Genomic DNA, 23,716 nt, shown 5'->3' on the forward strand with positions numbered 1-23,716 from the left:
AATTTTATTTGAACTTATTAACCTATTTCTACACCCAACTTAACTTTAAATATGAAATGTTTTTTTACCTAATTGCATTATTACCATTAAGTACAAGATAAAATTAATAATAAAATGAAATTTATCAATAAACCCACACCTAAATTAAACCTTACCATCATGTAATGTTTATCCTATGTTGGCTAAAACCCTACGTTGATCCTACATTGAAATGCTTTTTTTTTTTCGTTTGATTTCTATTTATTATAGAATATAGAGTTGAGAAGATGAGTTTTTGAGTTTCAATTTACGGCCATCAACACTGAAAGTTGAGAAGATTGGTTTGGGGGGTTTGGGTTTCGCTGTGTAGGTGGTGGTGAAGCCTCACCTTGGACTTAAAACTTTGTTCTTGGTTGAATATTTCAAAGGAAAAAAAGTGGTTTCCCAACTTGAGAATGACGTGAGTGTTCCTGACGATAAGTCACCTCTAAGTATAACACATCATCTCCATAGTAGATGACACGCCTGACCCTGATATTCACCAAACAATAGGGTAAGCACATACTGGCTGACACCCGAAAGTGACAAAGTCGTATTAGGATGCATGAGAACTAAGAACAATTAACCGACATAAATAAAACTTTTAAATTTAATTATAATGAATATGCATTTGTGGAACGTGTTCATAGCATACAACTAAATCGAGACACTAAAAAGGAATAATATAACATTGAATGAACAAGGAGATGGATCCTACACCGAGAGGACACGAAGATGCAGATGTGAGAGTGCCTTGACGCCGGGATTGTACGTCTCGAATCTAAGTCTTGAAGGGGGGCAAAGTATGAGTGAACCAAGTTTATATATAAGTAATACTAAAACAGTTACTCATCAACGTATTAACCCCCAAAGTTTATGAAAACTCAATAGTATAATATGTAATAGATTTTTCAAAAACCCTAGCATGCCATAAAACCTTTGCATAAAACATATATCGTATATAATATGCTTAGTAGTGTTATCATAATCGACCGAAGCCACTACATCACCCGACCGATGTCAAATATAAATATCTTCAGGCCGAAGCTATCTACAAACGCCCGGCCGAAGCCAAATAAAAATATCTTCCGGCCGAAGTCATATATAAGTATTTTCTGGCCGAAGCCACCTATAAACGCCCAGTCGAATCCAAAAATAAATATCTTCCAGTTGAAGCCACCAACCTACGCCCGCCCCGAAGCCAAATATAAATATCTTCTTGCCGAAGCCACCAACCTACACCCAGCCAAAGCCATATATATATATATATATATATATCATTCGCCTGTATGCAAGACTATTCACCCGTAGGCAGGACCATTCGCTCATAGGCAGTATCATTGAATAATCACTAAGCAAACACATAAGAACATTAACATAATATTTCTAATATATATCTCAAATTGGAGCTCAATAACTAAAACGTCATATCATAAAACCACGTTCATAAGTAGGTATATAGTCATCAATCATATATACCACAAAGAACGTAAAGTTGATAAAGCATGATAATATAACATAAAGTGTAAATCTAATGTACTCATAAACATTTCATAAAATGTAACAATTAAACCATGTTTTTCATGTATGCATTTCTAATAGTAAAATCATGCATTTTAGAAGGGGTTCACTCACAACTATTTCGCCATTGAAGAGCCATGCAAACAAAAGAGAATGGAAACGCCATGCACAATTGCACCTAAGCACATAAAGGTACCAATTAATAAAACTATACTAAAACGGTTGAATTTCGGGAAACAGATGTCAAAAAACATAAGGGGACCCCGGGTACCCCCACGTGTTAACACGGGGTGGCAGCCTGAATGGCTACGCGTTGATTTGGGTGGCCGGAATGTTAGCCAGAAAAGTCGTCGGCACCACTGTGGACGACGCAGAGCACAATACCTTCGGTGGAGGCATGTGTGCTCCACATGCATGCCAAGGTAGACGCTCATGCGCGCCCACACACGACCTGGGTTCTGGGTTAGCCAGGAGCTTGGGTTGGGCCGCAAGGTTGGGCCTGGGCAACAAGTTATGGGCTAGAGTTTATGGCAGGTTACATGGCCCAAAGGATCTGGGTTGGGGTTATCGAGTCAGGTCGATCCGGTTTCAAGCCAAGGTTTGGCCGCTTTCTAGGCAACGTTTCAAACGCTCATAACTTATTCGATACTCAACCAAATCAAGTAATTCAAAAACCAAAGTTGTAGTACACAATGAAATGAAGAGAATGTCACATTTCATGATGACTAACTCGCTGTGGTTTGGCCGAAAAACGTGTCGAAAGTGGCGGTGCTCGTAGGAAAACTGGGAAAAGCTACTTAGAGCTATTTTTTGTTATTAACACGTATGCACAACTTAAAACAAGCTTCGATCTAACCTTAAAACACATCCCAAGGGTTTGAGGGAACTTACCAACGTTGGAAAAGTCACGAAACACGTCAGAGTCCAACGAGGAAGACGGTGAATAGTGACTCCGTCACTTTTGGGGTTTCACAAAGGTTTACCTGGGTTTCTCGAGATCCCTACGTCTAGTGGGAAAGGTTGTTGTTGTTGTTAAGCTTGGGGATGAGGAGGAGCATACGTTGCAGATGAGAGAGAGGGTTCGAGGAGTGCTTGAGAGAAAGAGAAAGTGATGGGGAGAGAGAGAGCGAGAGAGAGTTTCACACGGGAAGGAGGAAGGAGAAAGCCAAGTAGGCCAGGGAACAAAATCAAGGGTGGGCCCCCTTGGGCACACCAATTAAGACCAAAAGCAATTTTTAAAATAAATATCCCAAACTTAGTAAAATTACAAAAATGCCCTTTCATTTCGTAAATTCCGAGATGGGTAGAGTTTGGCAAGCTCATCCTCCACCTCTACGGGCCACACAAATTGTCCATCACCATTCTCTACACCTATGGCAACTTTGTCAATACCCCTAGCATTCTCGCCTAACTGCCTATTGCCGCATATCACAATATCTGCATAGAAAGAAAAGTTATTATTAGTTTATTTTCTATGGTGTTTTGAGTATAGACATCCGAAAGCATGTACTTTATGCTTATGCAAATACAATCACGGGGACAAGAAAGTATATAGAAGATTCATAAACAAGTAGAAACTTCACCACATTATTCAATTGGGATTTTATTTTTTAAATGGGTCTAAAGATAAATTCATATTTTGAATTGGGTTTGTAAGGGTAATTTAAGTATAAAATTGGGTTTAAATAGATATTAATTCTTTTATTAAAAATAATATAAGTGTAGAGAATAAGTTAAATGTAAAACGAGGTTAAGTGGATTCAAATAAAATTTTTCTTTTAAATTTTAAAAAGGAATTATGTAAATTTCAAAAATAACTTTGACTACAAATCCTAGTAATAATTCGTTAGTTCTATTCACAGTCCGACAGTCCCATCGCACCCCCTAACTTATCCTATATATCTTTGATTCATGCACTTGCCTACCACCATTGGTCCTCGTGTTTTTTATTTTTTTTATTTTTATTTTTGTTATGGTAGTGGTCGGTGTTGTGAATTTGATAATTTCCTTGACTTGCCTAATTTGCTGCTGTTGGTGGTGCGGTGGAGAACGAATGGGGTTGCCGTGCCGGAGTTGATGGAGAGCGCGGAAAGTGCAAATAATTCAATCTTTTCAAAATTCAAATATTTAAGGGAAAATAAAAACAGACAAGACTCAGAGGAGGGCATGGCAAAACCAATATGATCTTTTTCGGATTTTTTTTTTTGTGAGGATCTTGGAATTCGGGAATTGTTTTTGTTCATCGTATATCGTACGATTAGTTTTTGTAAAGTACTGGTTGTGTTTAATTTTAAATAAACATATTTAAAATAATTTCTGACCGCACGATGTACGATGAACAAGCATGATTCATAAATTCCTAGGATCCTCACAAAGAGGATCCGGATTCATGGAAAAAAGGCTAAGAAAAGGGTTGTATTGTACCTGTACGAGGAAGGAAATTTGTCTCTTATAAAGGAGAAATTTTTCCAGAAGTCTGGAATTCAAGCAGATACTCTATGTTTAATAAATAAGATAGAGAAACACGAAAAAAATATTTTTTCTTCATTTATATTATGATATGTGGAGCATCCATGGAATACCCTGTCTTAGAAAAATTTCTTTTCAAATAGATTCTCAAGTATGGGATAGGATGTCTAGTGGTGCAATGTAATACAATGCTATGCTTGAAGGTTGCCTATATGACACACAATGTTTACAACAACAATTGAGGTTAGTAGAATTTTTATTTTTTTTGCTACCTGTGATTGTAATAAGAAAGCATAATTAGTGGCTTCTTTTGTTTCGAGTGAGGATTGCCTTCATAGATGAGATCCTTTGAAACCATAATGGTTGTTCCGTATTTTGACCTTTGATGAAGTCACTTCCATTTGAATTTATTTAAAACTTCCATCCTTTGAAAAAATAAAAATGGGATGGGATGCGATGGGATCATGGGATCATGGGAATTACACAATTTACACAATTCAGGGAAAGAAAATTGCATTACATTTTCAAATTACACGTTGTATAATATTTAATTAATTAATTGTTAGTTGGATAAAAGATGCATTGAGTTGGGTAGTGAAGGTCCACATCACACATGCATGCCCATATGCCATCATCATGATTCATGCGTATTCTGCTGGCTTGGCTGCATATCAAATCTATCTCCCACTATTACACACATGCATACACTCGGACGGTGTTTAGGATTAGACTAGGATTAGATTAAATTAAATTATTTACCAAATTCATTGTAGATTGAATAAAAAATAAGGGCTAATTGTATAAATAATCATGTAATAATAGGGAAGTTAAAAGGTCGTTCCTGTGGTAAAAAAAATATAGGATTTAAACCTTTGTGGTAAACTCCATTAGAATTTAAGCATAAAAACTAAATTTTCATTAGTTCTCCGTTAGCCCCGTTAGCCATGGTTCCACCCTCAACAACTAAGCATCCTCTGCGGGCCCCAGTTGCGAAGCAGCCAGCGAATCTGGATCCTCGCCGGATCCTCTTTACGAGGATCTCGAGGATTCGTGAATCATATCCGTTCATCATACATCGTACGGTCAGAAATCATTTTAAATTATTTAAAATTAAATACAAACAGTACCTAACAAAAACTGATTGTACGATGTACGATAAACGTACACGATTTACAAATCCCCATGATCATCGCCAAAAAAATCCGAAGTGGGCAGCCAACCATATCTTTTTTGAAATTCTTAGTTTTATTTATAGAAGAAAACGGTAAAAAACTCATTCTACACTCCTCACAAGTTGTATTTCTTTTCCAAAATAGAAAATTTGGAGTGTAAAATGAGATTTTTGAAGTGCTAATAACAATTCCCTTTTTTTAATAGAGAAAAAATGGACGAATTTATCAAATCAGTGCTGGAAGACTTTGATTCATTGTTGCTCTCATATAAGATTGTTGGAATTCAAGCTTGTTCTTGGGATTGAGCTAGTAAGCTTTTGGAAGAACATTGTTGAGAAACTGTTTGAAGAGGTTGCACTATGTAACCCCTTTACTTTAAAAAAAAAGCAGTTTAAGGGAGAAAATCATGAAAATTTTGATTTTGAACTTAATTCCCAACTGATTTTACTACAGGAGTTTAAATCTGAATTTTTTTTTATCATATGGGCTATTTCCGGAATATATATCACCACAAGATTCATTTATCCAATTAGGCCAAAAAATAAATGTCAAACTTCAAATTTTGTCGAAGTTAGAAGAGATAAATTTTCTACGTGACTATTTCGTCTTTTTCTATAAATTTTGTCGAAGTTAGAAGAGATAAATTTTCTACGCAACTAATTCGTCTTTTTCTATCTTCAACTTTGATAACTTTGAAATTTCAATAGGCGTGTTATAAAAAATTTAGGAAACTAACGAAAAGTTCAAAAAAACTTTAGTTTTAATAAATAAAAAAAAGATAAATAAAATGTAGTGAATTGTACTAGAAAAATGCAAAAATATGATTTTTTGTTAAAAATGAACAGTAACAAAAGTGTAAACTTCTAATTAAATACACGTTGAATCTAATGTGTCATCCACAACTATTAACACCAATTGCGCCATAGAAGTAGAATGCATTGCACAGTTGGCATTTCTCATGTCCGCTTGATGCCACTGCATATTTGTCCATTTTTTAACTCTAGTGAACATAACAAATGTTTATTTTTGAAAACGTTAAGTAGTTATTTTGAATGTCTTAAAAGGTATAATCAATTTCAACTCACCTCTAAAAATTAGGTAGTTACATGAACTTCATCCTTTATTTATTTATTTATGGGCTTCCATTTCTGGTTTTCATTTTTCTTAAATTTTTCTTTAATTTGTTGTAAATTTCTAGTTTAAATGTAAATTTTAGATTATATTTGATTCTAGTTATCATTTTCTATATGAATTTGTATTTCTTGGAGGAGAATGATTCCTTATCTCTCTTGTTAAGACACTACATAAAGAGAATAATACACATTCTTCTACACGACCTTACCAACACAATTCTCCCTCTGTGCCGCCGGCCCCATATTCTTGTTTTGTTCTCATTTTTGCGTTGTTTGGATTTTGACTTTTAAGAAAAGAGGGCATTACTTGTTTTGCAATGAACCAAGTGGATTTTTGTCTCATTATATATTATTCGAATCGAGCCGGTTACAAGTAGAAAGAGTTGCGGATTAATATTGTTATGCTGTGGGCTGTCTCCGTGGGTTTTGTTAATTTTGAGATGGTTTCGTTTCGTATGCCCAAAACAAAACTAGAATAATAGAATTAATTAATTAATTAATTAATATTGATTGGATCTCTAATCACTTGGATAACGGACGGACGGGGACAAATCAACTTTATAACAGTTTCCTTGATCCGGAAAACATAAAGTTTCTTGATAACGAATTTGAATCTTTAATCATTCATTTTATTTAATTGACGGAGGAGGGTTCTTCTTCATTTTAGTCTCATCCCTTTTCATTTCCTCTTCTCATAAATTATTTTTTATCTTATTATCTTTATAAAAAATCAATATAAGATATTAACGTGATTAAATCGTAACTGTTCAAATAAAAAGAGAAAGAAAATGAGAGAGATTAGAAAGGGAGATAATTCTCCTCCTTAATCGACATGCTAGGATTTTGATTTGGTGATCAGATGAAATATGTGCTGTCTGATTGACTAAAAAAGGAGAATACCATGGGGACGGAGGGGCACACTGACTGGACCCAATTGCAATTTTTAAATGCAACCAAGACTCAGGATCTTCGTAACTAGTATTTCTATCTAGTGATGTTTCTCTTTACTTGTAAGTAAGAAGTTTTAGGTTTAATTTTCGTCAAAAACAAATTTGAATCACATTATTACTAGTCCATTATGAGATTTAACTCATTTTTCCTACCTCTTTAAAATGGATAATATCGTTTGTTAAAAAAATAAACAAAAAATATATATAAAAAAAGGGGATAAATTACACTTTCATAACTCATATTTGGAGTCTATTTTAATTCCTTACAAAATCTTGAAAACTACTATTTTATTTCAAAATAATACATCCGTTACATTTTTCATCCCTTGATCTGTTAAATACTGATGTGGCTGCCATATATATGCCACGCGGCCGCCAAATGTTTGACACGTGGCAAACAAAAATTAATTTTTTAATTTTTTTTAAAAACCTTAATCTTCTAAATATAAATAATAATTATAAAAATAAAAATAAAAACTGAAATAAACCACCCCCGTCAACCCCCCAAACCAAAACCCAGAAACCCAATAACCTCCCCCCCTAAAACCAGAAACCCAGAAAGAACCCCCACCCGCCCACGACCCTCCTTGCGCACCCCACAACCCATGACCCTCCCTCCCTTTGCACCCACCCTCTTCCCTTCTCTACACACCCCCACTCCTTAAATCCACACCCATTCCACGAACCCGGTGATGGCGAGACGGGATTTGGGTTTTTTTTTTTTTTTTTTCCTGGGTTGCAGGGAAGATGAAGATGGGGGAGATGGGTTTGGGAGTTGCGGGGAGAGGAGAGGAGGATGAGGGGGATAAGATTTGTGGGGGGGGGGGGGGGGGGGGTGAAGAGGAACTAGGTTTTGGGATTTTTTTTCCTCCTTCCTCCCTCTTCTTCTTCTTCTTGCTGCTGCGGGAGGTTTTTGGGTTAGGGATAGGGATTTCGGTCGCTGGGGGGAGGGGTAAGGGATGGTGGGTTTAATTATTATTATTTTTTTCATTTTTTTTTTGGGAGAAAATTTAGGTTTTTTTTTAAATAAATAAAAAATTATTTTATTTGCCACGTGTGGGAGCAACGTGGCATATATGTGGCAGCCACGTCAGCATTTAACGGATCAATGGATGAAAAATGTAACGGAGGTATTATTTTGAAATAAAATAGCACTTAAGATATAAAAGTGCAATGTTTTGAAGATGTTGTAAGGAATTAAAATAGATCACAAACCTGAGGTATGAAAGTGTCTTGCAAGACATCCGGACAGGGAATGGAATGATTCCATACTTGACCATCACAGTTTTGCTATTTGCATAGAAAATGAACTAGCTGGTTTTGAAAATGCTTTTAAAAAATAATTAAAAGTAATTTTGATGAAAATATTTTTAAAATTAATCTTTAATAAATTTAAATAAATTATGAAAAAAATATTTAAAGTGTTTTCGGCAAGAAACGCATAACTGATAGTTTTTGTAAAAAACAATTCAAGTATTTTGAAACTTAAAAATACTTTTAATTATTTTAAAAACATTATTAAAGAAGACCTTAATGAATGAATACAGTCAACTCGTAGTATCATTTCTAGTCATTTTAAAAATATTTTTGAAGAACTTAACGGTTGACAAGACCCGGCTCATCCTCATCTAAAAGGGGTGAATTACATTGCAAGTTTTAAAAGTAGATGCGGAACGGGTTGGCCTTTTTTTAGAAAGAGAAGGAAAGAGAGAGAGAGAAGAATAGAGGGGGGTGGCCAGGGGTGAAGTACCTCGGGGAACCCAGCCTGATTTTCCAAAACTAGCAACTTGCATGTCAGCAAAGAGTGGCCCACTTGTCCATGCGTACAGTCCAATTCACTGAACCAAACCTCCTCTCTCTCTGTCTCTCTCTCTCTCTAGAAAATCATAAAACAAAGCAACAAACATTAGGAAGGGGCAAGGGAGAATAAGGATAGCAGCAAGGAAAGGGCAAGGGATACAGAGAATTGAATACCGAGAGGCACCAAAATATACAGATGCAGTGCATCAAAATTCATTTCGTTTCCTTGAGCAGCTTTATCCTTTTCTTTTTATTCTAACACCAACACCCCAAGACATTGTTCATCCAGTCCAACCCAACCCAACCCAACCCAACCCAACCCGATCCAACCGACCCATCTTCTTCTTATTTTAATTTCTGAAACTCAACAACTCTGTTTCTTGCTGCTGCTGCTGCTATTTGTATGAAGCTTAATTTGATTTCGTTTCCGCATGCATGCCCTCAGCCTCTCTAATTTATGTTCTTCATTTCCTTATTTCATTCATCCCCTCTGATCAGAAGTAAGCGATTTCATTGTTTGCCTTTCTTTTTCGGAGGGGAAGGGAAATGATTGATTGATTCTTGTTACTAAGCGTGTTATTGGATTTTGATTTTGATTTCAAATTGAGATTCTTCTCTTCTGTATTCTGTTGGATTATTAGGGACGACGTCTCATGATTTATCGGTTTCTTTGTTTCTTTGTGCATTGCCTTGCATTCAAAGACTTGAAGGAATGATCAAACTAATCCTATCCTTTTTTTTTTTTCTTGCCATTTCCAGCAGTATCTCAAGGAAAGGCTGAGCGTGTTATTGTCCAAGTTGAGATCCTCCCGGGACAGCACGAAGCGAGTGAACCAGATCGACGGAATTGTCGCCTGCATTCTGCATTGCATTGCATTGCATTGCTTGCCTCTCGTTGACATTACAGTTGGAAGAGATTCTAGGGAGATAATTAGGTCTGTTTGACAGATAATTTCCTTCTATTCTGTGGTTTGATTTTATCTGTGGTGGACCAACGCATCGCTAAATGAATTTTGATGTTCCTGAAGCAGATCGCCCAAGACTAGTACTGCCACAGGGTTTTATTCATTTGCCAGATCGCTCGTCAACAAGTTGCGCCATGGAGGAGATGAAAACAAAAAATGTTTCCGGTGCCCAAACCCTAGAGCCCTCCCAAGCGGATCAAGGGCCGAAGGTAGAGTATTATCATCAGATTCAGAGACAAGGGAAGGCAATAGAATACCGGCGAACCCTATCTCACGGTAGAGGGAGTGGCATAAGACTACTGCCGGCCAGCTACTTTAGCATGGAGTCGTTGCTTTTGCTTGTATGCCTCACGGCGACTCTGCTCATCCTTCCTTTGATGGTTCCGCCGCTACCTCCCCCGCCTTTCATGCTGCTGCTGCTTCCCATTGGCATTCTGGGCGTGCTTATGATCTTGGCTTTCATGCCGTCGAATGTGAGGGATTTAACTTATACATACGTCTAGCTTAAGTAAAATCGTTTGTCTCGAAGACTTAGGATCTTCACTGTCATCATACAATTTTTGTACTAAACTCAGATGTTCAATACAAGAAACAACACTCGTTTTTATTTCTTTTTTCTTCTTGTTTAGCCGATCACTCAATGCAACTTTTCCAATTCCATCCTTATTGAATATTGAGGGCGAGCCTTCGCATAACGTCAAGGTTATATTTTTGTAACCAAAATTTCACAGCGTATGAGTCGTGAAAACTACCTTTTTGCAAAATAAAGATAACGTAAGCAAGAACAACTTAATTTCAAAGCAAGGGTCTTGTGGAATATCACATCTGTACGTTTCAATTGGGTTTGAATTACTTTAGATAAAGAATAATTATAATGTAGGGAAGGCGAACTAAGACTTGCAATTCAATTCAGTGTTTTTGTCTGTGGCTGGCCGGCCGGCTCTCTTATGGAATATCACATGGTTTCTGTCTTTAAATGATAGAACAACAACATGCGCATTCGGAAATGTATGCGTCACGTAGACAGTAAACGAACTAAATTACAAGGCAACAACATATGACGGATTGAAAATTGACAAGCCTTGGCTTTGTCACCTGACCCCATCTCTGAACTGTTGTTATAATCCATTACAAATTGATCAGACAGCCTCGGACAAGGGGAAACCAAGTCCGCGAATGTCTACGTGCAACATCTTGCTGCACAGTGCTAGGCAGATCGAGTGAAAAATGGAGGAAGATGATGCTCCAGAACAGCCAATAGCTCTTTGCACTGGCCCGCCCCTTCTAAGACTCCACCGCCAAGCCGGCTAACAGCTTCTACAAGCTGTCCTCTCAGCCTTTGTGACAACAAACAGCCACCCGCCCTCACGCACTCCCTATACAGTGGCAGGTAACCAATCGCTATCCCTAGAGGGGTTGGAAGATCTCTTAAGCAGATAGGAGATTCACCCCATTTTAAAATCCTCAAAATGTTTATGTAGTGTTCTTGTCCTTGTCTTATTCCATCCAAGAAAGCTTCCTGAGACCAGTGCACACGAAGAAAAGCCTTTAACTCGGGAGCTACACCCTCATCATCAGACAAAGCAATACTGTTGGCAACAGCATAAGTGGCTGCAGGATCACCTAAGAAGTCGGAATGGAGAAGAAATGCAACACCATCAAGAGAACCACCACTTCGTTCACCAGCAGCCTTCACAATTTCAATACTGAGTGCAGCAAGGACATGATGAGGAACATGAGGAAGGAGATAGGCAGCAACGTCAACTTGGCTGCTAGAAGTTGCAGCGGTGAGAGCAAGGCAGAGCTCCATGTCTCGGCAGCCCCTTTTCACAAACCACTCAACAACCTGCATACAGCCCCTCTCAGCAGCTCTCATTAGAGGGCCCAAGAAAGCTATCGCATTTCCCTCTTCGACAAGACATTCCATAGTACCAATCTTGCAGTAGTGAGAAGCAAAACCCAAAGCCAGGTCAACATCAACATCCAAACTGTTCCTTTGGGCAATCTACCAACACAAAACCAATATGCCAAACAAAAATGAGACAAAAGATGCCACACAAACCATATATCTTTTTTTCAGTACAACCACACAAACCATACATCATGAAAGCAAAACTTGGATCACAATCGCTTCTCACAATTCTTCTAGTGTAGATACATAAGCAAATCATATCATCAAGTATGCATAACAGAATGAAAAATGTCAATGTCAGGCTGTCAGCAAAAATATTGATATTCCAGATTTACAGAAATATTAGTAAAAAGAGCAATGCTAGGAACAATACTTGGCATTTTGTGGGCCGAACTAGCGTCCAGTGACTTTGTAAAAGTAAAATGGATAATCTGATTGCTAAGTGGAATTGACATTATACCCTCGTTTTGTTTTCTCCAACTCTTTTTCTTCCTCTTCTTCCTCCATAAGTTCTGAAGAAAGATTAAAGCGTTAAGCTTGAAATTTAATTCCCAGCAACACCAAATGCAACATGGGAAACAGCGGGAGTAGAGACTCCTACAGTTTCTACGGTGACGGAGCGTACCGACGTCACTCAATTCAGGCACGCCCGCGTCCATGTCATGCAGGGGTGCACGGTGGTGGTGAGATGGGTAGGGAGTTGCCGCTGCAAATATGTACAGTCTGGGAGATTTTGGGCTGAGATGGTGCCCAAAGGGTCGGAGACTGGTGGTTTTGACGGGAACAGCGTCCCGGCGGCTGCCGTTGCCTTTATTCTACTCCCGCTCTGCTTCCCATTCCGGATTTGGTGTTGGATAAATTTTTCTTTGGGATTATCTTTCTTCGAGGCTTACTGACACTCCGATTAGAAGATACGATTACAAGACAGAGGTTCAGGGCTGAAGGGGTAGATGAAGACCGAGGAAGACTTTGGAAGGGACTCTAAGAAAAGGCTTAAGAGTACTTGGATCTAATAAAAGACGTGGCACAGAACCGAGCGCAATGGCGTTCTAGGATTCATACAGCCAACCCCACGTAGTGGGAAAAGGCTTTGTTGTTGTTGTTGTTGATTATCTTTCTTCAAATCTGGGAATGGTTTGGTCTTTTGTTCTCAGAAAACAGAAAACAAGGATTTGATTTGATTGAATGAAGAAGAACGAGGAGGAACAATAAGGGTATAAAAGTCAATTCCTTTTTTAGCAATCAGAAGGCCCATTTTACTTTCACAAAATCGTTGCCCACATGCCCCGCCTACAAAGACCGACTGACACAGCAACTGAGGCATCGGTTGCTCCCAGCATTGCTCTAGTAAAAAAATAAGAAAGGATGGAAACTTTAACACATAAAAGAAAAGTATTCAAAAGTTTAGGAAATGTTAAACAAACAATAATGCAACCATTTAACATGCAAGGGGAAAACAATGTGCACCAATCAATATACAAAAGCATCTTGCAATGACAGTTCAAAAGAATGAAGGTTATATTTGTATAACTATAGCAATAATTATAGTTCTTCCTAATTCTTATTTAGTTTTAGTAAAATAACTAAGTATTGAATATTGATCATAAACCAAATACAGAAAAGTAGTCAAGCAAAATAATATCTGAAAGCTAGGAAGGCAACTAAACATAAAATAATGTACGATCATATTGAAGTCACCTGCAACAAGATGCGCACAAGCTCAGTACTCCCAAAACGAGAGGCTTCAAGGAAGCACTGATTGACATTGTCTGCGCCCCCCTCCACCAACATACCCAGCAAACCTTGAATTGCAGTTGCCGAGATCCCAGATGCCCAGCCAGAGTCGAATGAACTAGAGAAGAGAGTTAGGGGAAAGCAAGCGGCATCAAAGGCCTCAGTGAAGTCCTTCCCAGAAAGCTGGTTACCAGCAAGATCTATGAATGCCTTAAATGCTGATAACTGGAGTTGGATCTCAACCGATGAGCTATTGTTAACTTTATCCTTATTACCTTGAGAGCGAGAATGAAAGCCTATACATTTCAGAGCCCATTCAGTAAACTTTTGAACCTTAGCAGCGGCTTCTGCCTTCAAGACCTCATCTCCATTGCATTCCTGGAGGCGCTCATGCAACCTACAAAAAAAAAGAGGGGTAACCAATAAAGCAATGGCGCACCAATTCCAGGATAAAGTGGAAATAGATGGGCAACGTGCTCAGCAGACACAATAAACAATACCGCATTGCACTGTCACAGTTCAAATAAAATAAATAAAAGGAGGGAACATCCAAGGATTTCAAGGAATGAAATTTGATGCATCTTAAGCTTTCTCGTAGCAAGTGGGCACTTCCTAACCCACCAAGCTTTCTACTTACTCATGGTGTTGGCCAAAGGACAAATTCTAATTAGTGTAACACCCAGGTTTTCAACATGTATGTTCATAAAAAGATTTCCTGGTATCATATGAACTGACATGGAAAGACTACATAAAATCAACCTGAGCTTGCTCACTTCATTAAAGAACTAGATTAATTTTATTCTACCTTGTAACTTGTAAAGATTTCCTGGTTTCAAATATTTAAAGATGAGTACTCATTAACTATAGAAGATACAATAAAAACATATATGTTATTACATCAAATTTAATCTTATCAGCAATATGTTAAACTAAATAATATTTCCCCACGAACGCTGAAAAGCAGTAAACCTTACCTTTGGGCCATTACTGTGACTGTATCTGCAAGACTCATTGTACGGCTCTGACAAGCAGAAACACACGAAGCAAGAAATGAAGTACGCAAGGCAGCTCTCGTGAAGTCATACGCACCATTGACAATGATCTTCTTAATTAATTCCGTTATCCCATAAAGCTCTTCGTGAGTGCTCAAGAACCATATTGAGTCCAGAGTGATGCACAAAGCATCATTCAGGGTTTGCGGATCAGCTACCAGGATCAAATTCTCAGCAGCTTCCCAATCATGGGAACTAACAGCACCCTGAAACATGCGACCCAACTCAATCCTATCTTGTCTACTGAGTTTCTTCTCTTGCCCAACTTTATCCTTCCTCTCCGGATTGAAGTCTACCACATCAACCCGAGATTTGAGTTTCTTGGCACTACAACTACAACTGGAGGGCATTCTTGACTCCTTCCTGACAAGAGGTCCTTCTCTAGAGAATACCACATTACTTCCCTCACCTTTGTCTGATGCAAAACCTTGAATTCCATTCTTTGAAATATCAATCCCATACTCTTCAGTTTCCATGTCGATATATATGGGGTCTTCGGAATTAGTCTCATTCACCACAATACAACCATCATTACCCTCAAGAGGTGCCATCCCCTTTTCCATCCTCACCCACTGTAGTGTATAGGCTATGCTATCCCCCACCTCCCCCCAATTTTCCGTAACTCAATAGTAAGATTAAAAGGGGAAGGGAAAGAACAATCTCCAACCAGATAATCACACAAATTGCCCAAACAGCACCATCAAACAGCTTAAAGTAGTAACAACAAATAGCGGAAGAAACCAATTGCTCGCCAGTGGCGATTCCTGTTCCAACAAAACCAAACGGTTAATTCACGAGCTGGTTACAAAATTGCATTCTCCTTTTCTCTTTCTCCTCCGCCTTGGATGATTGCTCCACTCGGAGTCATGCAAACGAATCGAAAATCGAAGTCATCCCCAACAGGCAACAGGCAGTGAATTTAAAACCAGCCCTCAATTCTCAAATTCCTATGCATGTTGGTGGAAAAAGAGAATCCAAAACAAGCAAACCAGAGAGACAAGTTCAAATCTGGCGACCATACCAGTCAAATACCAAATGCTTTTTATTTTTACATAGAGAGAGAGAGCAGATTAAGCTTAAGCGATACCTGATGAACCCACCAGTACGGGCCCCACCAACGCCGGTAAGACCCTACCTTATCAGTTAATGCCTGAACTGAAAGGCAGTGTCCAGCTGAGAGGATCCTGTCTTTCACGGAAGACAGTCGCAGTTACACAACACCGGAAAACCCTAGAACGGAAACCAATCAAGGATCGAGAAGATAACCATCCCTAGAGCACCAACCACAATCTTTCCATCACCAATTTAACAAATTTATAAAAACTGGAGAGAATTCGTTGTGGAAATGAGAAAATAAAGGGAATGAAGCAGTAATAAAATGGAAAATGAGGGCATAAATAGTAACAGCTCAATAAAGAGTGAAGAACAAACCTCAGATTAATTGTGGTGGAGAGGAGGAGAGAATGACTCGTCACAGACCAAACCCCTGTCGTGTTTATTCATTTTCTATTCTATTTTAATTTCTTTGTCGGAAAGGAATCATCCTCGGATCGCTTTCTCCCAATTCATCTAGTCTGAGAATTTGAACCATTTAAAAATAATCCAACAGTTACAAATAGAGGTTCATTTAAAAAATTATAATAATTTTAGCTGTTTGCTCATTTTTCAATAGTTCCCGAACTTGATGGATTAGGAGAAAATGATCTAGAGAGAGGATTCCTCTCCTTCTATGTCTACGAAATTATCACAGGGATTTTTTTTTTTTTTCATTTGCTTTTATGACAAATGTTCCCCAAAGTTAGTCTAATTCATTATTTTGATCCCTCACGTTTCAAGCGAACGAAGTCGTCCCTAATTTTTGTGATGCACGATGTTTTCAAGTTTAACGGCATAGACTACATTGATGTGTATACGTAAACTTCTAAAACAATTTTGATTTGAAATATTAAGGACCAAATTAATCTGTTAGCAAAATATCAGGAATCATGTGTGATAAAAACACATATACAACACAAATTAGATAATAGAAACTAAAGTGACATGCGAAGTTAAATTTTTAAAAAAATGACTTTAATCAATTTAAAACGTGAAGAACCAAACTGATAAGTTAACCAAACTTCAATGACTATTGATATAAAACTTTTTGTACATATACAAGCAATATCCTACACACAAAAAAATTGTATTTTAAATTGGATTGTGCTATTCACATATTCATTTTTACTTCTTTCACATTCTTGTTAACTTTTGTTCATTAATTATCTTCAATTCATTTGATTTGACAGTAAAAAATTGAAAAAAGTATGCTGAGAAGTAAAAAATTAGTGAATGAGCACTATCTTTAAATTAAGCTAAGTTACATAAACGAATATATAAGCTCAGAAGCATAACTGCATTAGCCCCACATATGCCTCATATAATTTAGATTAATGGCTTATTTGAGATTATTTACAGAACACTTCTCTTTTTGTCAATAAAAAACCATTTTTACTCATAAGTATTTATGATAAATATAATTTTCTTAGAAAAATGTTTTTTTTTAACAAGTAATATAATATACACTACAAGGTGAAAGAGTAGGTTAAACCTTATAAAGGCTAGCAATAATATGATTTTATTTCGTCTTAGTGAAAATTGAACGTAAAACATTTCACCTTCAAATAAAGAAAAATCTCATTAAATCGTAAGTGACTTTTACTAAAAAATGTTGGACATGTTTAAAAGTGTTTTTGAATAAGGACAAGGATATCCTCTTTGTCGGAATCTAAATAATGAATCAATCGTGTCCGTTCATCGTACATCGTGTGATCAATTTTCATTAGATAATATTTATATTTAATTTTAAATTTTAAATAATTTATAACCGTACGATATACGATAAACGGACACGATTAATTAATTATTTGGATTCTCATAAAAAGGGTCGGAGAGGATTCTATTCCTTCGAATAAATCACTAAACGCATCCAAACCAGAATACAGAGAATAAAAAAAATCGTTTCAAGCTTTTCCTAATTGACACACAAAGCATCTTGTACACTACGGGTGTCAAAAGGAAAATAAAATAAATAAATACAGGAAAAGTAGGAGTGGTAGTATATATACCCCTATTAGTTAGCGCAGTGCAAAAGACATAGATAGACCTGCGTGAGGAAGTGAGAAGAGAGAGGTGAGACCAAAACCCTAGAATTCTGTGATCTGTTGCGTTGAGATCATACGATTGGATAGGAGGAGCGACTCACTCACTGACCGATTGACTGAGCCGCGAGCGAGCGAGGGAGGAGGAAATGGATGAAGAGTATGACGTCATAGTGTTGGGAACGGGTCTGAAAGAATGCATCCTCAGCGGTCTTCTCTCCGTTGACGGCCTCAAGGTCTCTTCTTCCACCGCTCTCAACTCCCCTACTCTTTCTACTGCTATTTCTTCTTTTCTAATTTTTTTTTTTCAATTTTGATGTCAAATCTCAATCTCATCACCATTGATTTGTATGATTTGATTTGATTTGATGTGTATGAGTGATTGATTAGCCAATTGGGCCGACGAGATCTATTCGCAGTTGTAATCGCACGGATCTAGCTTCAATCGCCGTCTTTTCAATTTTCATTTCGCCGTTTTTTGTTTAATTGGATGTTATGTTTGATTCATTTCATCTAAATGCATCAACTATTTTTTTATCTCAACACATCAACTTACTATCAATTATTAGACCATAACGAAAAATTAAGTAAAAAAAAAGAAAGAGGAAAACCTTACTAGTAGTTTACTATTCCGTGTATTTGAGTTCCTGATTGTGCTTGCGAACACGTCAAATTTATTGTTAATGGATCCTATTTGTTTCAAATCTCTCTTAACGTGCTTTCTTTGCTTTTAAATGGATCAAAGTGTATGGCACGATTGTAATCATTTAATATCAATGTTTGGTATATTTGTCGTTTCTTTATTATCTGTTGAATGTGACGAGTGTGGATCGAAACACGGTTGATACTTGTATTTTGTGAACCAGGTTCTGCACATGGATCGGAACGATTATTATGGTGGAGAGTGTGCATCACTTAATCTTGTCCAGGTCCCCTTCTGCCACATATCCTGTCTACGTTAAAGTCCTCCTGCCCACTCGTTGGGTCTCTCGAACTTTATACTGTGTTATTTGTTTTGATCTCTAAATTATCATTATCTTGCAGCTATGGAAGAGGTTCAGGGGAGATGATAAGCCCCCAGCACACTTGGGATCTAGTAGGGATTATAATGTGGACATGGTCCCTAAGGTATGTTTGTGTGTCCTTGTGTTTTGCCTTGTTTTTGGCTCACTAGTATTTTTTTCGTTAGTTTTTTTATATATATATGTGTTTTCATGTTTTCCTAATTTGTTGCATTTTACTTTGTCTAGTTTATGATGGCCAATGGCACTCTAGTGCGTGTCCTCATTCACACAGATGTCACCAAGTATTTGTACTTCAAAGCTGTGGATGGCAGTTTTGTCTATAATAAAGGAAAGGTAGTTCTGCTAACTCATTGGAAAACTGCATTTAGTAACTACACACACTAAGACACTCACACACGGTCCTGTTAAAAATTTGATCTTAAACCTTATGAGTGGGATCTCAATTGTTGCAACAGGTTCACAAGGTTCCAGCAACTGACATGGAGGCACTTAAGTCTCCACTCATGGGTCTGTTTGAAAAGCGCCGTGCACGCAAGTTCTTCATATATGTTCAAGATTATAATGAAACTGATCCCAAAACACATGATGGAATGGACTTAACAAGAGTGACAACTAGAGATTTGATCGCGTAAGTGCTAGGGCATTAACCTTTTTGCAAGTGAACTCTATAATCATTATAAGAAGACTCGTAATTTGCGTTCTTGATGGTCTCATTTGTACCAATGATTTGCCTCAGTTTTCTGTTGTATATGGTTAATCTGTGTAGAAGCGAAAGGTGGTCTTGTTTCAATAATGTAACAACCTGAGAACATTTGTTTATATTTTTGTGTGGTTGATGTTTTGACAGAAAATATGGTCTTGATGACAACACTGTTGACTTCATTGGGCATGCTTTGGCACTGCATAGGGACGATCGCTACCTGAATGAGCCTGCTCTAGATACTGTGAAGAGAATGAAGGTAAATAGCGGTTGGGGTTCATAGATGGTAGTTATATGTCTTGTTTTTAAATTCTCACGTATTAAATTCATTTTGTAATGCACTTGAGTTTAACGTGGTTGTGTCATAGCTTTATGCGGAGTCCCTTGCACGTTTTCAAGGAGGATCACCATACATATATCCTCTGTATGGATTAGGAGAGCTTCCTCAGGTATCTTTCTTTCTATTTAATTACATTATTGTAATTCATCTCAAAGTTGGTAAAGATATTCATTTTCTTTTGTGGCGCTTCATTTAGGCATTTGCACGACTTAGTGCAGTTTATGGTGGGACTTATATGTTGAATAAGCCTGAGTGCAAGGTAATCCTTACACATTTTCTTGGTTTTAACACTCTCTTGTTTTGCATTAGTTTTTTCTACTCTATATTCTATGTGTTTAGTTCCTGTCTTGACAGTGAGTTTGATGCATAATGCCAGGTAGAGTTCAATGAGGAAGGGAAAGTTGTCGGTGTCACATCTGAAGGGGAAACTGCTAAGTGCAAAAAAGTTGTCTGTGATCCATCTTACTTGCCTAACAAGGTAAACCTTTCTGAGTAAAGTATTTGAAGGTGTTGGGATGGTAATATTAGTTTTCTGTTCATCTTATGCCTTACTAGTATGCATATGGTTGTTTTTATTTATAGGTCCTCAAGGGACATAAAATCTTCTCTGTTCTTCTCTATCATGCTTGAAGGGTGAAGAAAAATGTTTATTCCCCCATACGTTACTGAAATTTTATTGCATATTGACAGGTTAGGAAGGTTGGTAAGGTTGCAAGGGCTATTGCCATCATGAGCCACCCAATTCCAAACACAAATGAATCTCACTCAGTGCAGGTTATCCTGCCACAGAAGCAGCTGGGTCGCAGATCAGATATGTGAGTTCTCCTTTGTTTTGTTTATGACAAGTATTTATGTTGCAATGGATGCCCCTTGCCTATTTGAGAAGGTCCTATGTAACTGTTGCTTTAGAACAAAACAATCCCATGACTAGCTTGTCTTATGGCATGGCAAAGAAATGGGTTTTCTTTAATAGGAAGAAAGAAATGGTAAATAGTTTATATGCATACAATGTCAAATAAACCACAATTTTTTAAATCTGTTGTGTAATTGGATATGCAATGTTATATCCTGTGGGCGTTGTAGTCAGTTATCTATTCATTCTCTCACTGTTGGAAGGGTTTCGTGGTAACACTTGTGTGATGCATGATTAATAATCATACTACCATTTCTACCCCAAACTACTACTAAAAGGGGAAAACAGTGGTATGTAGAGCAGGCCTCTGGGGCACTCGCGTATGCTGTAAACAAATGGCTTGTTGGTGGATGGTTATTCATCCCGAGTTATCTATGTTTCTCTTTTGTTGTATTTTTCTATTACTTGAGGCTAAGTCTTGTGGTGCTTTATTGACTGAACAGGTATCTTTTCTGTTGTTCCTACTCTCACAATGTTGCTCCAAAGGGAAAATTTATTGCATTTGTCTCAACAGACGCAGAGACTGATCATCCCGAGACTGAGCTAAGGCCAGGGCTTGACCTTTTAGGGCCTGTTGATGAGATATTTTTTGAGATGTATGACAGATATGAGCCCGTTAATGAACCCACTCTGGACAATTGCTTTATATCAACCGTAAGTTGTATTCAAGCCTTGATCTCTACTGGGCACTCTTTAATATGATTTATGCACACTTGACAAAAGGCTTCTTATGTTTCACAGAGTTATGATGCCACGACACACTTTGAGTCCACTGTCATGGATGTGCTCAACATGTATACCTTGATAACGGGGAAGGTAAGAAATACAATTTTATGCATCGCCCAATCGGTTTTGTTCTATTGTTTTCCATTTCATGTCATCCTTAAAGTCGATGGACATTTTCATCAGTCAAAGTTCACAAACTAGTGCGACTAACTTGCCTTTGATTCTTTTTACTGTTTCAAAGAATCATGTCTCTCGTTTTAAGGTTTAACCAAATTACGCGGAATGTTTGAGCAGGTTCTTGACCTCAGTGTGGACCTAAGTGCTGCTAGTGCTGCAGAAGAATGAGTGGTAAGGCTACCTGTGGTGGCACACCGAACTGGTTAAGTTACCTTACCGGTGGCGGTGGTAATCCTCAGATTATGAGTTTTCACTCGATTTAAATCGTAGACTTGATATGTCATATAATGTCGTTCTAAATGTATTTTGAAGTTTCAAACGTTGTTTCAAAGACAAACTGTACTGTAAAACATGTTATTTTCAGGTTGCGAGTATGTGTGGAAGCATATAAACAGAATTAAAATTTATCAGAGAACTATTTATTTCAAGTTAATGATGTGTGTGATATGCTACCCCTTCTGTAAGCTTTATTTTACACCGGAGGAATTGATCAAATTTTTCAAAGGTTACGTGTTACAAGAAAATTCAAATAAGCCATAGATCAGGGAGCAACTGCTGCTAGGCTCTAATGTCATTTTGGTTTAAGTGATCGCAACTGTCTATTCTTTTACGCCCCATCTTGGATACGATCTCAATGTTTTGATTAAGCTCTAAACGATCCATTAGATAGGTATTGGTAGTGAAGAACTAAAGAACTAGAAAAAATTAAGCCGTGGAATAACGACGAGTTTTATTTTTGTTTATTTAAGGAACTTGTTATTGGCACTTTAACAAATTTATTTTGCATTGTAAATTTTTATACTTAGGACGAAAAATATATGTGAAATGTACAGAATGAGATTTTTAGTGTACTAATTTTTTAAATATGGTTATCTAATATTAATTACTGTTGGGGCGCAAATTTAGGGAGAGAAGAGTTTAAGGAATTTTGTACTCGATAGTTCTCATGTTTTGTGAATTTATTTATAGTGATCATGATGCGGTTGACGTGCCCTATAATGAGTACAATTCAATTTAAAAGATTTAGGAGATCGCAGCATACAGAAGCTACTGAGTTTTACATACCACACATGTGCTAATTTTAAATACAACATTTTATTTGACTGTGTAAATACTCAAGTAGATAGCATATCGACTCCTCGTAAATAATGTAAAAACAGTTGATGAAGTCGTCTCGTCTCGTTGACACAAAGGCGAGCCTCAATAGGAGTTACATGTAGAGATAAGTGGCACACGTTAAGTCTGATATCTAGTTGACACCAAACTAGAGATATGGTGGCCATCACCGATTATATGACATAGACATGACATGCATAAGGACAAAATTAAAGTTTTCAATGGATGTAAATCAACCAAATATTCAACAAAACTTCCCCCTCAAATAGAGAGAAATTTGAAATAGAACACTACCAAGTAACCACATTTAATTCAACACATTTCTGAAGGCCCACGCCAAATGAATCTCAGACCCTCTATCACATGCATGATTAGGTTCACAACGTAGTTACTAGTTTGCAAATTCTAAGGATAGTGCAGAATACTAATAACTCTAAAGTACCAGTCTATATAAAAATGGACTTTTACTCAAAAGGAAGAGTAGATATCAGGTCATTTATGCAAAGAGATTCTCAAATTTTTCAAAAAATGGAGATTAGGTGTGAGAATTCCACATCGAACTTCAATAATCCAAATCGTCTATTTTGTAAGTCTAAAATCATAAATCATCATTGCAAGAATTCAATTCAATTTGAAACTATTTATCTATTTAATTATTAAGATAAAATTTTATTGTTTCTTATATAACAAAGTATTCGTTAATTTATTTGAACTCAATTAGATATCTTAAATATTTCCGATTTGACTAATATTTTGTAAGGATGCTCTATGAGATGCAACTTGAAAAATAGGCAGTTCGAATCGTTAAAGTTCGATATAATATGAACCCCACAACTAATCCTTATTTTTAATGAAA

General features: G+C 37.2%; 3 protein-coding genes across 9 annotated transcripts; 2 read left to right on the forward strand and 1 right to left on the reverse strand.

Annotated features, from left to right (window-relative positions):
- Positions 1-9,177: 9,177 nt before the first annotated feature.
- On the forward strand, positions 9,178-10,635 carry ARL (ARGOS-like protein). Of its 5 annotated transcripts, none has more exons than XR_011065774.2 (3): positions 9,178-9,563; positions 9,823-9,998; positions 10,095-10,635. XR_011065774.2 is itself a non-coding variant. In XM_088685439.1 (2 exons), exon 2 carries the CDS (start codon positions 10,163-10,165, stop codon positions 10,529-10,531), a length of 369 nt encoding a protein of 122 aa, XP_088541565.1. In that variant the 5' UTR covers positions 9,852-9,998; positions 10,092-10,162; the 3' UTR covers positions 10,532-10,635. The 5 variants fall into 5 exon arrangements, 2 of the variants coding, with proteins under 2 accessions (XP_088541565.1, XP_088541564.1); XR_015956466.1 differs by having other exon boundaries at positions 9,178-9,464; positions 9,826-9,998; XR_011065775.2 differs by having other exon boundaries at positions 9,290-9,464.
- Positions 10,636-10,905: 270 nt separating this feature from the next.
- On the reverse strand, positions 10,906-16,333 carry LOC137717446 (ankyrin repeat protein SKIP35). Of its 3 annotated transcripts, none has more exons than XM_088685437.1 (5): positions 16,158-16,333; positions 15,814-15,997; positions 14,649-15,490; positions 13,639-14,071; positions 10,906-12,033 (listed from the first exon to the last, which is right to left on the reverse strand). In XM_088685437.1, the coding sequence occupies exons 3-5, from the start codon at positions 15,287-15,289 to the stop codon at positions 11,236-11,238; spliced, it is 1,872 nt and encodes a 623-aa protein (XP_088541563.1). In that variant the 5' UTR covers positions 15,290-15,490; positions 15,814-15,997; positions 16,158-16,333; the 3' UTR covers positions 10,906-11,235. The 3 variants fall into 3 exon arrangements, with proteins under 3 accessions (XP_088541563.1, XP_088541562.1, XP_068312928.2); XM_088685436.1 differs by having other exon boundaries at positions 14,649-15,673; positions 16,158-16,296; XM_068456827.2 differs by having other exon boundaries at positions 14,649-15,997; positions 16,158-16,296.
- Positions 16,334-17,654: 1,321 nt separating this feature from the next.
- LOC137731056 (guanosine nucleotide diphosphate dissociation inhibitor 2) lies at positions 17,655-22,177 on the forward strand. The gene is made up of 13 exons (XM_068470124.2): positions 17,655-18,099; positions 18,730-18,792; positions 18,908-18,991; positions 19,114-19,221; positions 19,344-19,516; positions 19,736-19,847; positions 19,957-20,037; positions 20,125-20,187; positions 20,305-20,406; positions 20,619-20,743; positions 21,285-21,495; positions 21,583-21,657; positions 21,862-22,177. The coding sequence occupies exons 1-13, from the start codon at positions 18,013-18,015 to the stop codon at positions 21,910-21,912; spliced, it is 1,335 nt and encodes a 444-aa protein (XP_068326225.2). The 5' UTR covers positions 17,655-18,012; the 3' UTR covers positions 21,913-22,177.
- Positions 22,178-23,716: the final 1,539 nt, after the last annotated feature.

Source organism: Pyrus communis, chromosome 15, assembly GCF_041283825.1.
Source record: "Pyrus communis isolate YQ-2024b chromosome 15, ASM4128382v1, whole genome shotgun sequence".
NCBI lineage: Eukaryota > Viridiplantae > Streptophyta > Magnoliopsida > Rosales > Rosaceae > Pyrus > Pyrus communis.

Coding starts and splice junctions, on each gene's coding strand:
- LOC137731056 (XM_068470124.2), top strand. CDS start 18,013: ATGGATGAAGAGTATGACGTCATAGTGTTGGGAACGGGTCTGAAAGAA. Junction 18,100..18,729: donor TCTCCGTTGACGGCCTCAAG/GTCTCTTCTTCC, acceptor TTTGTGAACCAG/GTTCTGCACATGGATCGGAA. Junction 21,658..21,861: donor ATACCTTGATAACGGGGAAG/GTAAGAAATACA, acceptor ATGTTTGAGCAG/GTTCTTGACCTCAGTGTGGA.
- LOC137717446 (XM_088685437.1), bottom strand. CDS start 15,289: ATGGAAAAGGGGATGGCACCTCTTGAGGGTAATGATGGTTGTATTGTG. Junction 14,072..14,648: donor GTCACAGTAATGGCCCAAAG/GTAAGGTTTACT, acceptor TTTTTTTTGTAG/GTTGCATGAGCGCCTCCAGG. Junction 12,034..13,638: donor TTGTGCGCATCTTGTTGCAG/GTGACTTCAATA, acceptor TTGTGTTGGTAG/ATTGCCCAAAGGAACAGTTT.
- ARL (XM_088685439.1), top strand. CDS start 10,163: ATGGAGGAGATGAAAACAAAAAATGTTTCCGGTGCCCAAACCCTAGAG.